At 40.0% G+C, this 16,199-nt stretch overlaps 1 protein-coding gene and 1 long non-coding RNA gene across 4 annotated transcripts in view; one reads left to right on the plus strand and one right to left on the minus strand.

Moving 5' to 3' along the window:
* Window positions 1-2,322: 2,322 nt before the first annotated feature.
* On the minus strand, window positions 2,323-4,012 carry LOC143420330 (uncharacterized). 2 transcript variants are annotated; one of them, XR_013100150.1, is made up of 3 exons: window positions 3,725-4,012; window positions 3,017-3,103; window positions 2,323-2,857 (listed from the first exon to the last, which is right to left on the minus strand). It is a non-coding gene; the product is annotated as an uncharacterized LOC143420330 (long non-coding RNA). The 2 variants fall into 2 exon arrangements; XR_013100149.1 differs by having other exon boundaries at window positions 2,983-3,103.
* A 193-nt stretch (window positions 4,013-4,205) lies between these two features.
* Window positions 4,206-16,199, plus strand: part of sh3kbp1 (SH3-domain kinase binding protein 1) — a 45,893-nt gene continuing 33,899 nt past the window's right edge. For both annotated transcript variants that reach the window (XM_012919334.4, XM_012919335.5), the window contains exons 1-2: window positions 4,206-4,346; window positions 14,523-14,680. In XM_012919334.4, coding sequence (XP_012774788.2) covers window positions 4,343-4,346; window positions 14,523-14,680 — 162 coding nt within the window. In that variant the 5' untranslated portion in view covers window positions 4,206-4,342. The remainder of the gene's footprint in view (window positions 4,347-14,522; window positions 14,681-16,199) is intronic.

The following is a 16,199-nucleotide window of genomic DNA, read 5'->3' on the forward strand; positions in this document are numbered from 1 at the left end:
CCTAATTAAAGCCTTTTTGAGTTCACGTCCGTCTCCGGAGTCTGCACCTTGGGTCCTATTCCTGCCTGCACACAGCCACACCTAACACTCCCACTGTGACTATGGTTCATTAAATGACACCATTAAAAACAAAAAAACATTAACATTGATTTAAATTACTTAAGTGATGTAATAGAATTAAAATAGAAACGTAGGAGACTGAAGACGTAATCAAGTCGTTTGTGAAAATAAAGGTTCTTCTTTTTGATAACGATATTGAATTAGTTACAAATTCTGTATTGCCATTTAGCATAAAAGTAATAAAAAGGTCAAAAGTCAATATCATAGGCAACTTCATTGTCAATTCTGAAATATGTACAAAACATACACAGGACCGAAACATCATTTCCCCCTAACTAGCATGTGCAAGTCGAAGCTTATCATCGAGTTACGAGAGTATGAAATGTAGATGTGAACATAAATATCTGTAAGTATGAGTTATGTCGTTAAAAAGCTACTTAAATTATCAAAATTAAACTACTTAGTATGCAGAATAATCTCTGCCGATGCTATATTTATATATGTAAATGTTATTTTCTCCTGCTCCCTTTTTCACAAGGGGTTGCCAAAGGGCTTAGCTCTGCATATTTGAATTGGCAGATTTTTTTTAACCAGATGCCCTTGCTGAATGAATCATTATTAATGATGTATAAATATGAATGCATTTCAGTCCTACAATCCCACATACCATAGGGCAACGGCATTAGTCAGCATATCAAATGCATTTGAGAAGAGCTTTTGTATTTGATGCTTTTCTTTCATTTCAACTAAACATGTAATATTTAAGAATCCTTACTTGTTTCAAAATGTGTGATTTATTTATAAAGTTTTGGAATAATTAGAAAAATTAGTGGCTTTGAAATTGTAAATATGAATGACATTTTTTGACTTGAAAGATTTGCAGTAACCCTGACAACAATATTGTCAAGTCAATATGGGAAACAGCTAATAACATGTTGTTTAAGTACTACATTCTTTCCACATTATGATTTAATAACACAAGAAGACACAAAAATAAGCAAATCAATCAAAAAACTTGTTAAGCAGCTTGTTTCAGGTTCACACATAGCTAAAAGAAAAGAGCATAAGCGTCTTTTTTTCCCCTCTCTTTGAAGCTAAGCTAATGTTGGCTGGTGCTTCATGGTTGTCATGGTAATCACAGTAAATTTGTAGCATTCTCATCCAACCCTTGGCCAGAAATACTGAATCTGAAGATTAATTATGTGTCTTACACAAAACAGGAGTGTTGTATTGTTTTCTTTTATACTTAATAATATATCACATGCCACTCTAGTTTACAGCAGATAGAAGCTTGCAGCACTGTATCCACAAAATCCCTCACACATGCAAGTCAAGGTCAGACAACTATCCCTGGCGTCACGAACACCTGAGATGCGTTGACAAATATAGTCTATCTACATTCATGTGAATGCCATTTCTGCGGCGTACTACAATTTATCATATCAGATCTCCTTTGTTGTCAGTAGAGCAGCTTGTTCTGTCAATGTACGCCAACTAAGTCACAGCTGATTGTGAGAAAAAATCCTGGTCTCTTTCTGTCCGATATCTGCTGCATCATTTCATCGCCCTCTTTCTGCTGCTGCCAGCACATTCTCCCCTACGTGTGGTTTGATCCAGAGAGGGCAACAGCACTGCATCAGCATGGTGTGAGAGAGCGTAATTATGTGTTTGATGGTGTATAAAAGTCTGAATACTGTCTCTCACAATCAGAACACTATATTACAGTCAGCATATTGTGTCTTTCACGTTAATTTTAGAACAGCCTTATTCATCAGCAGAGGCCAAAGGCAAGGTGGAGGTCTGGAAACACTCTTATTTCTTAGCAGGATTAAGCAAAAAATAAATAAAAAATGCCAGCCTGAATTTCATAAAAGTTGCTTGACAAGTTGAATATGGGCACAGGGAAAAACCCGTTATTTGCAGATACCAAATATGTCTTTGGCACTCGCATAGGCACAGGATGTGTTTTCCAAGGTTCTTCGCAGTTACAGTTGGTTGTCTAGAAATTTGAGCTTACACAGGTGTGAGACTTTGAGCTCACACCAACTTCAAAGGCTGTTGGAAATATTGACATATTTACTGAAACCCACATAAACTACCCAGATCCGGAGTGTTCTTATTTTTAGAGAAAAGGCATTTCAGAAAATGCTATTTTCCAAGTGAATCCATTTTTCCAAGTATTGAGGGATGAATGTGCAGATTTGGATGAATTGGTTACAGAAAATATTTATTTTATTTGTAAAATGATTGCAAATATAACTGTTATTTAATGTAATACAATGGTATTCTCTTTATGTTATTACATAAATATTTTTTTTCTGCATCCAGATTTCTTAAGCTCAAAATCCTAAAGATTGAGTAGGTTCAAACCTATCTTTCTTATGCTCTGTAGCACTTTTTAAGCATCAATGCAACGATGCAATGGCCAAACAAACAAGCAGAACAAACCAGTTGATAGTATTTGTCCAAGATGGAGCAGTAAATCAGAGGAAGCAGAAGATTACTGGATGGAATAAGGGGACTGTAAGATGTTGGTGGTCATCAACCCGTTTACAATTCCTCTAGAAATTCCCATCACCTACTTGAGGCGAGACTTGCGGCTCTGATCTAAACACAAATGACCTACTTTGTCAAACCCACAGTCCCTTGTGACAGTACATTTGAGAGGAAGATGTTCTGGTATAACGTAGCAAATTGCATGGAAGTAGTGCAGCAAGGCTTGAAAGAGAAAATCTTCCCAGGGGAATTTGCAAGCAGGGGCTTTGCAGGAACATCCACAATAAAACCACATAAGGACCTGGGGATGAAAGTATAAGTAAACCATCAAGACAACATCAGAGGTGGCAGAAAGCTGCAGTCAGCAGCTGCAGTAGAAAAGAAATGATCAATGTTGGGCAGGAAAGTGAGCAGACTGTGGAAAACCTGGGGTAGATAGTTGTAGGATCCCAGAACTCACAGAACACCGAGGATGTTGGGACACCCACTGACATCCCAAATAACAGGTTTTCATAGCTCCACAACCCTCCAACAGGTGCTGCCAACTCTGAATGATAGAGGAAGGGCAAGTTAGCACATCTGTAAACAAATAGGCCTCACCTGCTGTCTTTTATTGTTTCATTTCAGATCTAATGTGGTTGAATAAACAGTCGAAATTCTAAAATTTATGTCAAAGGTTTACATAACCTATCAGTAAAAGTAGTTAGAGTGTTCAGCTATATAATACACATAGAGGCAGTCAGAAATCCACCTGCACGCACTGTGCACACAATGATGTGAAAAAGCATTGACAGCATTTCGAAAGGTTTTTTTTGCGTTTTTGTTTCAGATCCAATGAATCTCAATATTAGACAAAGATGACCTGAGTAAATGTTGATTCAGTTTTGATATAATGGGAAACGGCTGTCCTGACCTACCTGGTCCCATGTGAAAAAGTAATTTTCTCCTAAATCTGGTTGTGCCACTCTTGGCACCAAGAACTGTTTGTTTGTTTTGTTTATTTTAATTTTTTTTTTACCATGAGGCGAATGTCGTAAATTTGAGGTATTTAAACAGGATTTTTATTCAAACTGGCTGTATGAGATGAAACTGCTTTAAAAGGTTTCTAACATAAACTTGATCAAATGTGGGAATCCTTCCATAGACCTCAGTTCTTCTCTTAACTTACCTGACTTCCATTCGTCGTTCTGATATTTACTGAAAAGTAGTCACATGTGATGTCAAAACAAAAAAAAACAAAAAAACAAAAAACAAGCAAAAAAACAAAAAACAAACCCATGTTACACTTTCCATTGCACTGCACAGCGCGTTTTTTGGGTGTTGGGATTTCCTGTCCCATAACACAGAATTTGTCCCTGCGCCATCTGCTCCGAGTACATCACGCGTGGTGCAACACATTGCGTCACAGCGTGTTCATAACGTACCCTCCTGCTGTGGCTAAATACGAATGGGGAAGTCAGAGTTTACACGGTGCAATTGAAGGCAACGCGGGAGAGAGAGGGAGAGAGAGAGATTCGTTCATCAGCTCCTTTTCCGTCTCTGGTCACTCGCTCTGCCTCCTCTGCCGTGTCACCGAAGATAAAAAGAAAAAAAAAGAAAAAAAAGAGGAAGGAATATGGTTTCGTGTGACGCTCCTCCCGTTTCAGCAGCGCTGCTGTAGCGGATCTGTAGCACGAGCAGGAGGCTGGGGCTCGGTCCGGCGCAAACCCCCTTTATACCTGAAACAACCGCCTTCCCCGTTACCGAGCAGGCTGCAGGAGCACTACCAGCACACCGGGACACATAAATGGGTAAGGTGACGCTTTTTTCCTCTCTCTCTCTTTTTATTAGCTTGTTCTTTGTAGAAATTCCCAGAATAGCCTCCAGTGCCTCTGCGCATCTGGATGGGGACAGGAATCAACCTCCGGTCCAGATGCGCGCAGGGTTCAGCCTCTCTCCTTCCTCCCCACCTCACCTCCCCTGACGTCGCTCCATGCATAGCAGGGCTGTTTCGAAGGCGACCGCAGGCTCGGGGTTGTACTCTCGCACATCAGGCTTTATTCACGATTAGAAAGCCCGCGCGTGGGAGTTGCAGCGCGTCCGCACGGGAGCGATTTTAGGAAAGCAGCGCCGGGTAGCATTGATGAGTTGCAGATGTTGACACGTTTACATTCGCTCTCTGTCTGTCTGCCCATTGTGTCCCACGAAGTCTCCCCAGCTCTGTGGATGAAACAGGCCTTACCGTTCTCATCATCGCCATTATTTCCCACGGCACTGCGTTGTTGCACGCAATTCATGACTATTAATTACCCACAGAGTCCGCGGACGAGTAATCAATTACAAGTACAAATGAGCGGATTGTCTCACAGGCGTCATGCAGACTCGGAGGTTCAACTTTGGTTTCCATGCTACTTTCCCCCCTCTTTTTTAAAATCTCTAAAAGAATTCCTTATATTTATTATTTGAACGGCTGACTCACAGATCAGCAGCACTCTCTACAATTCTGAGCAGTAATTAAGATATTTTGCAGATATTTTCCAGTTACATCCTATTGCTTTTAAATACTTTTTTTTTTTTTTTTTTTTTTTTATAAATTGGAGGTCTCTCTCTGCAGGCACGTAAACAAACAATACAAGGCTGACCTCAGGGGAAGCACGCTTATAAACAACTTTCAATGCTGGAATGCCAACTGGGGAAAGCAGTAAATTACCCCAGAGGCCCACAAATCCCTGTAGTCACTATGTTAAGGTGTTCGGCTTTTAAACAGATCATAAATATGGTGTAGGGGAAATGTTTACAGGTTAAGAATTCACCACTAACACGGTGCACAGTCTCTTAGTTCATTCTTTTTATAGGTTACAGGATGACTCATTCACACAAACTGCTGCTTAAAAGAGAAAAAGACAGTAAAATAATTTCCCCCAGGGATCAATAAAGTATTCTGATTCTGATTCTGATTCTGATTAAAAGAGCACACGGATATGACCTTTTACAGTGCAAATGAGCTTTTTTTAAACCCAGTAAGCCTTATTGGTTAAATATATAACAAACCAATCTGTTGTTGTTGTTAATCCACTCAAGTTAAATTAAATAATTTTTAATCAGCCAGGACATGTTTGACCTTATAGCTGTCATTAAATCACTTTTAATTGTTCAAACATACATGCCAATTAAGTAGCATTTAAGGTGGGTTGGAGTAGGCTTCTTTTCTCTGGAAGAAGACACTGTGCTGGTAATTTTTATACAGTATTCTAGCCCTTCATCCATGGTTGGTTTTTGATTTAGCCATGTGTTAAGAGAAAAAAGCATATTCTCAGAAACTAGACAGTGTTTTTTTTTTCAAAGCTTTAATAAAAAAAGGGTATGAACCTAACCTCGCCCTTAACTGAAGATGGATCGGCATCGATTTGCTGCACGTTTACAGGTTAAGAATTATTATTAAGTTAATTGGTTAATTACTCAACTCCAAGGTATTGTCCTGAACTACACCTGGAGTATTGTGTCCAGGTTTTACATTTACTTTGAACAAACACCAGGGTGGTCAAATATGAGAAACACCTCTGAATGTACAACCTGAGTGCCAACTATGGTTTTTGATGATTAACATATCAATAACAGCCTTTATTGAAGAAGTGCTAGAATGATTCAATTAGACCGAAACCTAACTCTCTGTGACCACCTGAAATGTAGCATTTTGCAAATGTTTTCTGGTTAAGAAGATAGTTAGCTGAGCAACCAAGGATATCAAGTTTATGTATATATAGTGCAGTCAACTGAAAATCCTGAGTTATGATAACTTTAGATAGCTCGCCTCTTGTACATTTTGTAGCTCAGGCCACTGGGTGTAGTTCCTAAGTGACACTGTGTGCCAAGGGACTCTAAACATCGTAAGTATTTTTAACTTAAGCACTTGAATTCGTAATGAACTCATTAGTGATGTTTAATTTGACAAACATCTAATCACCCTTGGATTGAGCAGCTTAAACTCAGAGTATGTCATCTCTTAGTTAGGTAAACATAAAAACCTACAATTTTTATAACGTTTCAGCATCAGTAAACAAGTATTTGTATATTTAACTGCGTTTATTTACATTCGTAGTTTCACTTCATATTTTTCTCTGGGCATCTACACCCCCATTCTGCAGTGGCCTTATAGTTTGAGAAAGCTTGCGTGCTTACTTGTTTGCGTGTTCCTGCACACATCGTACAAAATGAAGGCCCAGACATCAGGCTTACAGTGGATTGCAGCTTTGTGTAATGCTTCAGTTATCAGGGAAAAAATAAAAAGTGTCAGACATTCTTCTCTTTAACCTTCAGAGGCTCAAAAGTGTAGTAATAAAAAGGCTTTCTTTCTTCTTTTTTTTAAAGTCTTTACATTTTGTGCATTCAACCATTAAACACAAAGACACGCAATGTGTTAATATATGCAAGTTTCACTACTGCCATTATGATACTGTTTGGCCAAGAGCTGTTTCACTTTTGTCGTCTGAAACTGAAAAGCTTTCTCTCTCTTCCTGCTTTTGTTGCCAGCATTGCTCACCTACGCTAAAACCCCAAGAGGAATGCACTTGGGGGTTATCACTGGGAGTTCTGGGAAATGAGAGCGCTGAGAAAGGGGCAGCTCGAGCTGGGGCTGAGATTAATAGATTTTTATCACAAGATGCGCTCGACAGCAGAACGATGAGCGGAAAAGCGGCTGGAATTTCTCTTTAATGTGGGGGAATTTGCTGAAGCCTGTGATCTGATCCACAGTTGGAGTGGGTGGCTTTGACTCCCAGTGGGCTCCGGTCCAGAGTGAATGTTTTACAGAGAGCAACACACAGCTGCTCTTGACATCATCAGCCACAGCAGCACTGAAACTCACCCACAACTAAACACAAGTCCGCTATTAACCAGTGAAGTGGCTACACAGCTTTGCAAAGTTCACTGTGTCTGCATGTGTTGCTTCCTCTTATCTAAACTGTCTTCAGCTTTTCGGGGTATGCTGCGGGCCCATCTCGCTTCTTGTGCGAGGGTGTATTTCTTGACCGCTTGAGTGGGAGTTTTATTTTGTCTGCAGGCTTTCAAATATTCACTCTTGTCTTCTCAAGGCTTTTTGTCAGTCTCCTTTTGCTCTGTACTGACAACGTATTACCAACTGCATGAGTATAGAACAGACAGACTACCACAGTCGATTAATCATTTCTTCTTTAAAACATCTCAAAATCGTTTGAAACTTCGGTTACTCTCATGCAACGAAAATGTGCAGTTAGGAAGAGGAAGAGAATACTTAAACGTAATTATGATTTTGTCTGATATCTGCAGCTGATGTCTAAAGGCTGCAGGAGCATTAATTGTTAAGCTGTCAAAAATAGACTTCCTGTAACCAGAATCGCCTAAATTAACTGTAATTTTCACTGTTTCTCATCAAGAGTTTTATTGCATTTCATGGCACAGTGAACAATGACAGATACCCAACTAAGCCTCATGGTCTGCACTTGCATGGTGATTTATGACTAAAAGATAGACTGTATATAAAAGATAGCCCTTCAGAAGTCTCAGTTTCTTGCCGCTATTGTCGATATGGTCGCTACTGTCTGTTGAATTATGGTGGTTTCACTAAGATGCAGACAGATAAATAGTCACTTGTTGGGTGTTTGTAAATGATTAACCTCTGATAAAAACTGCACTGCATTATCGCCACAGGCTAAAGTGATGCTCGCTGTGTGTTTTCCCCTTATAGCTGACAGGTTATCTGGATAAGAAACATATGTTCTGTTTATTTGCAGTTTATGCTCAGCGCTGTTTTCAGAGACAGACATTGGAAATTTTTGGAAAAAGCAGTGGTTCTTGTGTGTCATTGTCTGACTGCTTTGTGTGGAGGGCTACATCTTTGGCTAGCTTTTCAGTTGCTGTGTCACATTTTTGTATTCGAGAGTGCAGTTCTAAGGTTTAGGTAATGCTGGCATCTTATTTAGTAAGATGTAACTATATACTCTCTACAGAGGTAGCATGTTAGTATTTCTCTTATTGAAAAAACTGGAATGCAGACCTCATCGCTGAGAAGTCCAGTTCTGCAATTCATATTAGGAGAAGTGACTTGTAGTAGATGCCTAGTTGTCAGGTAGAAAGCTAGCTGTCACGCAGAACTACCATGCAGCTAATACTTTAATGGGTGAGATAAAAAAAAGTAGTTCTTGTAGTGGGAAATAACCAATCCAGTCCAAAAGTATTTCTCTAAATGTGCTTTTTAACACTCTTAATGTGGAAGTCTATGGGTATTTACAAACTGGTCTCAAGTGGCTATTAGAGGAACTGCAGTTGTTGTCACTGATAAACATGTGCCACTTAACGCCATGTAACACATTGCTGCAAAAACAGCAGCAGTGTTATCTTTTATCATCGCTCTCATGGGCCATCAGACGAGCTCCCTTCATTGCCCTCTTGGCTCATTAGTTTTCTTTTCCCAGTCAAGCAAAAAACATGTATTGTTTCTAGAAAAGTGACAAAGGAAATCTAGATAAAGCCCTATTTTTTGAAACAATGATTCAAGTTCATATTCTGACTTCCTGCTTTTGAGACATATCAAATTCATCTTTAGAAAAACATACACGTGCATTATAATTCCCAAATTGTATAGCTGCACCAACACAAGCAAAAAAATCTAACAAAGTTAGGTGTAATCTTTGTGCGTGTGGTATTACCAAGGAATTTTTATCTTAATATGTTATCTTTACAAGTCATTGCCGACATTTGAAACATGTCCTTGCTATCTCAATCCTCCTCACATCTCAGCATGCCATCCAGAGGTCAAACGAGGCGACTCCTAATGGGCTCTTTAACTAAAATACCCCCTGCAGCTGCCTGTATTCTTTTGGTTTTGGTGTTTTGGTGTTTACATATCTAAATACCCAAACCAATGATGTGTTACTCTAATGGGAATAAACAGTAGCTTTGCTGGGTCCTTTTAGTGCCACGGATTTAGCACAGAGGGCGGTGCATAAAGAATGTGTTTGTGGTACTGAAGGACTGTGTGATCCAGAGTAGCAGTGTGGTTTTTTGATGGGTTTCTTAATAGAGTTTGCACAATAATAAGGAATAAACATTATTAGACTGTGAGTAACAACTGGAACAATATATTTAATTTAGTGAATTTCCCTATTACGCCTTCTTACCTCATCTCTCTTTCCTTTTTCACTGTTTCCTGTCCGAGTCTGTCAACAGGCCCAGTTCAGGATAACCTCTACAAGTTCCGACTGGGCTAATTGGTGATCAGGACTTAAGCTAGTTCAGACCCTGAAGTTCCTCAACAAAACAACAAACAATTTCACCATTTTGCTTGCATATGCAAGAAAAATGGTGAAATTGTATGAACAAAACAAAAAGGCATAGCCAAAGATAAAAAAAGATGAAATAAAAGACAGAAAAAGGGAGTAAAAGGATGGTGGGTAAGGCACTTCTCTCTGATTGGTATGTGTGTGTGTGTGTGTGTGTGTGTGTGTGTGTGTGTGTGTGTGTGTGTGTGTGTAAGTTTGTGTACGTGAGAAAAATATCTTCTTCCCCCCTTTCTTTTTTATGTGCTAAAAAAATAAAAGACAAGAGCCGAACATGGGATCACGAGGTAGGCCGTAACAGTGGACCGTAATCAAGACACAACCACACAAAGACCTGTAGTAAAAAAAGAAGGAAAGAAGGCAAACCACACACACAAACAGACAGAAGAGGGGGATTATAAATGGATAATGTTTAAGGAGTGAGGAGTGGGATAATTAATGTATCGTTAAGCACTCAGCTTTTGTATAAACAAGACAAAGGGAGCCGAAGACAAAACCCGCCACATCCACAGCCACAGCCTGTTTACCCTGCCGCCATCTGGCAAGTGAAACACAAGTATCCGCTGCCGAAACACCAGACTTCGGAGCGGTTTCTATCCCCGTGCTTTGAGACTGCTGAATTCACCTCCCACACTTCAATACGGAAATAGTCTTTTTTTTTTTTAAAACAACTTAATTAATAATTCAGTTATCTTTATTTTCATCTGTGTGTAGCAAATCAAAAGTGTCTTATACAATCTATCTTTGTGTAAAGATCATTAAGGAAATCTTGAACTTGAATCTGCTTCCTTTGCTGCTACATCAAGGCTTTTTTGTACTGCATTACATTCAGATTTTTTTTGTTATTCCAAATGTCGCCCTCAGATTGCTCAATTATGGAGTGTTTCCACCCTTCAATAATATGCGTACGTATTTAATTTTATCAAGTTGTTTCCCTTTCAACACGGTGGGGACTCAAATCCCAGCAGATAACTTCCTCTAGCTCTGTGTGTACGCAGGGATGTCAGTGTGCAGGTATACAGCTGCCTGAATTGGACTTAACTGAGTTAAGCCCTGTACGCGGGACTGAGTGATCTCCTTTGCACCTCAGCTGCTGTCGTGCAGTTTTCTGTGTGCCACAGATAATCAATCCAGGCTGTTTGCTTTGTAAGCTCATATCTCCACTGGAGGACTCTGCTCTTTCTGCATAGCTTCACATGTGACGGCTCTTCCTCGGAGCCCATTTGGCGTTAACGTTGTGTCACTTTTAACTTGCACCCATCTTTGCACTCGGTGATGTGCAGAGCCACAAGCTGTCGCCCTCTTCAGCGGGGCTTGGTGGGTGTACTGCAGTGCCTTGCCCTGTTCTGCCACTCAGTTCTACTGTAATGCAGTTTGCAAGACAACTGCCATGAGCTATCAACTCACAGAGCGCACTTCTCCTTACTGAACAACCTGCCACTTCCCCACAAACATTACAGCTGAGATTAGTAAAAGAAAAACACGTCCACGTCGCTGTCTCAGCTGCGACTAATCTGTAGAGCTACCTCAAGCCAGAATCATATCCCCCCATCTGAGCAGCAGACCAACTTGGACTACAGTCGTCTGTTGTGTCTCGTGGATGCCTTCCTCCTTCCTCTCAGTCACACCCTGACCTTCCACTCGGCAAAAGAAGTGTCTTAGTTGGTCTGGTGTAAACCTTTTATGCATTTAATGCTATATATATATATATGTGTGTGTGTGTGTGAAAGAGGGTGTTGGGGGGGTGCAGTCCTTCTGAGTCATAGCAACCCCCTTATACTCTTGTTCCCATGGTTACCGAACCCCTGAAACTCCCCTATTGCATCCCCTCAGTTTGCTGCCTACACGGTTTAGGCCTCAGCAGCCGGTGCGTGTGTGGGTAAGTGTGTGTAGAGAGCTGGCCTTAATAAGCAAAATGTGATATGACACATAAGTGCATTTTTTACAAGTATTAACAGCTGCACAGGCAGTCACAAGATGCTTCTGAGTGTGTGAAAGTGTGAGGTAGTGTGTTAGATGCTTTGAGGAAACTAACATAGTGTGTGTGTTATATGTTTTTATGTTACTGTTTCAAAGTTAACGATCTCAGAGAATTGGGTAAAAGATATTTTGCCATATTACAGTCATCAGTATGCCGTGCATTTCGACTTATTTATATCTTGACATCTGAGTGCTTCCTGTCAGTGCACAGCACAGGCGTGTTTTTTTTTTTCAAGATTTCTTTAATGGGGTGGTGAGAACAAAAAGCCTCAAAAACCTCAAACAAAACCCTTCAGTGGATATACATTACAAGGATGTAACAGTATGGCACTGAAGTATACGAGTCATCAAGGTTATGTAGCTTATAAGATTCAGTCATGTTTAAATCTGTTGAGTGGTAGAACTTCCTGTGTTGTATCAACTTTACCTTTGGAAACTGTGTAAGGTGGACAGTGGACCAAACAGCTGTGATACATATTAGTTTCCAGAACTGGGTAATATATAGTTTATATAGTTTTTGTCTAATTAGCACATTAAGTGAGTAAAGTAAATCTTACTTGTAAAGCACTTTTGATGGACACCAAGAGAAAAAAACAAACAATAAAACCAATAATTTTTTAAAATCAGCTTTTAATAACTTATCTGAATCAATGAAACAAAGAGATGAGAATAATTTGTAGTACAGTTTGGAGCTACGGCCCCAAAGGCCCAATCTCTGTGTTTGTTTTAAAATGAGTACGATGCACCAGCAGTAACCTCTGCTCCGAAGACTAAAGGGATCAGCTGGAAGAGTAGACCAATAAAAGCTCTGAGATATACTGAGGTCCTCACCATTCAAAGCTTTAAAGGTTAAAGCAGTAGGTTTAAAAGGAACTCTAAAGCTGACAGGAAGCTCCGATCTTAAAATCTGAAGGATCTTAGGTTTCGTGTTTATTTTATCTTATATGCCGTTGCTTTACATTGTTTTGATATGTTATATTTTAATTTTTTGTGTTTTATTGTGAAGCACTGTTTGATTTTTTGCTGTGCCATATAGGGAAGTTTTACTTACTTACTTTTAGATTTTGTCCAATTAGCACAAGAGGTTTGGTAGGACACAATTTTGTTAGAGGCTGCAGGAATTTTTTTTCTCCACTTCCCTCTTGCTCAAATTAAAACACCCCCACTGACTCAAAGGGAATAATTACTGTCTTCGAGTTACTTTTGAGTCATCTGCAGGAGGGTTCATCTGAAGTGTTTACAGGACACCGAGCAGAACTGTGCGGGAACTTTTTGACCATTTTTATACCCACAAGGAAGAACTTGCAAGCCAAAGTAAAGGTCTAAAAAAAGCGAAGAACACTAACTTAAAGTGTGTGCGTGTTTTTTTTTTCGCCTCACTTTTGGCTATTGTGGCTGGATGGGTCATGCTGACTTTTTACTCTCCACTTCTTTTGGGAAATAAGTAGTCTCAGCTTTCGGTCATTTTTACATGACTCATTTTAAACATTTAGTGAGTATAGACATAAAAACAGATATTAGCTGCCTTGAACAGCCAGTGTCCTGATTGCAATGGGGATATCTATTTTGGGGCACTAGACCTAATCAGGCTACATATTCATCTGTGTGGGGGTTTGTTTGTGAGTGTGAAGCTGTAGATTGCTCTCCTTCTGGTGTATGCGTGCTGAAGGAGTCGCAGGAAACAAGATATCGTGATTTGAAATTATTTTATTTAGGAGATTTAACAAGATCTTGTGAAGCAAAACACCAAACTGTTGTCTTGTAAGATGTTTTTCATGTTTGCATCTTGGTTTCCATTCGTCTTAGCTTCTCATGTGCAGACCAGTGATTTTTGGTTATAGTGGCCACTGATTTTTACTGTTTCAACATTATTTTAGGCCACAAGCTGTCTCTTATAGTAATTTCTATGTGTAAAATCACTCTTTCTATCCAATTCCTGTCCAAGACCTATCCAAAGAAGGAGAGTGGAAAGCTACGTCCAGATAGGTTAAAATTAGCCAAAAGTGTAATTTAAAATGCTTAAATGTGGCGTATTTGCGAAAAGCTATTTCAGCATATGTAAAAACTGAATATGCAACGTTTTCTGCACTTTCTGTAAAATGTATTTACCGAGAAATACTGCTGCGTTTTCAGTTTGTGGTGTCGCTATGTGGTAAGCCACGTACATGCAATGTGTGAGTGAGAGCGCTTTATATTTTTTATTCCGGCTTTTATGTTCCTGACAGTGAGAAGATAGTGACAGATGTGTTCGACATTTCCTGAATAAATTTTGTTTGTTTGTGAGGTATTTGTGGCGAGGACAGGTGGCCCGCACAAACAGTTTGTGTCGGCAGAAAAGCAGCGACTGGCAAAGGAAAGGATGATAAAGGGGATAAACAATGCAGGTTTTTAAAATGCAAAAGCAGCTCGATTTGCATTCGGTGTTTCAGAAGCACACACACACACGCTTTGGTTTGTTAACAACTAAATGCTACAGGACACCTTTAATTGGCGAGTCCCTTTTTTCCCCTCCCAGGGAATGAACAAGTGTTTTGGAGTCAAATTCAAAGATTTGTGTTCTGCTTTCAATTTCAATTAATAAAGAAAACCTTGATAATCATCGAAATGACTGGAGCAGAGACAAATTATAGAACAGTGTGGTGTCTCTGCAGTGTGATTTGATCTTCAACTCTCTCTTTTGCCCTCTGCACACAGTGGAAGCCGTGGTGGAGTTTGATTATGAGGCTCAGCAGGACGATGAGTTGAGCCTGACGGCGGGTGACATCATCGTGAACATACGGCGAGATGAAGGAGGATGGTGGGAGGGCGAGCTGGGTGGACGCAGGGGGCTGTTCCCCGATAACTTTGTCAGGGTGAGTAACTGCAAACAGTCCCCGCCACCTAGATGTCTTCTTCCCTCATCCTGAAAGACTTTGGAAACCCACATGAGACCCTCCACCAATAGCAGCGGAGCAGACATGTAGCTGTGGCGGGTTTTGGGTGTTTGTTTGTGTTGCTATTTTTGGGCAGCTGAACACACACTCGACATTTCTGCAACATTATACTCTTTGTAAAGTGAAGTAATCTAAAATTAGACATAAGGTTAGGTCAAGCTAAGAAATAAGATGGAGCGTGTGGTTAGAATTTGCTTCTACCTTATATTTAGAAAACGATAATATTGGTTTCACATACAAAATACTGAGTGATGACAAATGAACAGGAAAGCCAGCAGAAAATGTCTCAACAAAGGATTTTCGGGATGGCGGTGGAGTGCAGATCTGCTTAGCGTATGAGTCACATCATTTTTCATGCTCACCATCAAACCATTCAGCTAACACTCATTCTCACCACTGAAGCGGAAGCAGTGAAATAAATGTAATTCATCCCCAGACTGAATGTCAAAAAATAGCATGCAGGGAGTGTCTGTTGTTTGGATTAAACCAGTAAACTTTTGCAACTGTTCTGTAATCCCAAAGTGTTACTTCACAGATTGCGTTGTTATCTGCAACAGACAATGCAATCAGAAAAGCAGAGGAAGTAATAAAGTAACATAAATCAAGATCTCTTGCAGCTGACACTTTGAATCTATATCATTTCTTCATTCATCTTCATCTAATATATTCACTTCCATTCAGGTGTTTACAAACACACATTTCAGTCTTGTGATATTTGCCTCTGAGCTCAAGTAGCCTCAATAAGCGTTGGCTTCACTCAGTGTTTGGAGAAATTTGAATGGCCTAAAAGTCATCATCCACTCTGGTTTGTAGGATTTCTCTCAAGATGTTCACGATGATATATGGCCTCCTCTGGCTTCTCCGCTTGGATTGCACAAATCCGGATCTGTTGTTAGGAAATTCTCTCCATTCCTTGAATCCCTCCAGCTTGCAGATGTGCAGTGGTCATTAGTTGTTACTGCCTCAGATGAACCAGCATGTCCCAGGTGTATTCAGTAGGAGGCATATTAGGATTAAATTCTGGCCAGGGAATGACTGTGCTACTCTGGCAGTGTGTGTGTAGGCAGTGTAGGAATGTTTGGGTCTGGGAATGTGCTCTGATGGGCAATCATGCCAGCATCCAACACACTTTAGTCTTCTTCAGTCAGTCGTAGCATGGTGGCAGTGATAACAATGTTGTGCATGCAGTGTTTTCTGGTAATAGTAAATTTAAAGAGAGTTTCTTTGTGTTTGGTTTACAATTACCAATCTCCCCCCATTGATTAAAACTAATTCACTGGAGTTGGGGATTGAAGTGATGTACTGAGAAATGGATTTAAATGGTAAATGGCCTGTATTTGTATAGAGCTTTACTTGGTCCCTAAGGGCCCCAAAGCGCTTTACACGTTCAGTCATTCACACATTCACACACTGGTGATGGCAGCTACATTGTAGCCAC

The sequence above is a fragment of the Maylandia zebra genome, linkage group LG9 (genome assembly GCF_041146795.1).
Source record: "Maylandia zebra isolate NMK-2024a linkage group LG9, Mzebra_GT3a, whole genome shotgun sequence".
NCBI lineage: Eukaryota > Metazoa > Chordata > Actinopteri > Cichliformes > Cichlidae > Maylandia > Maylandia zebra.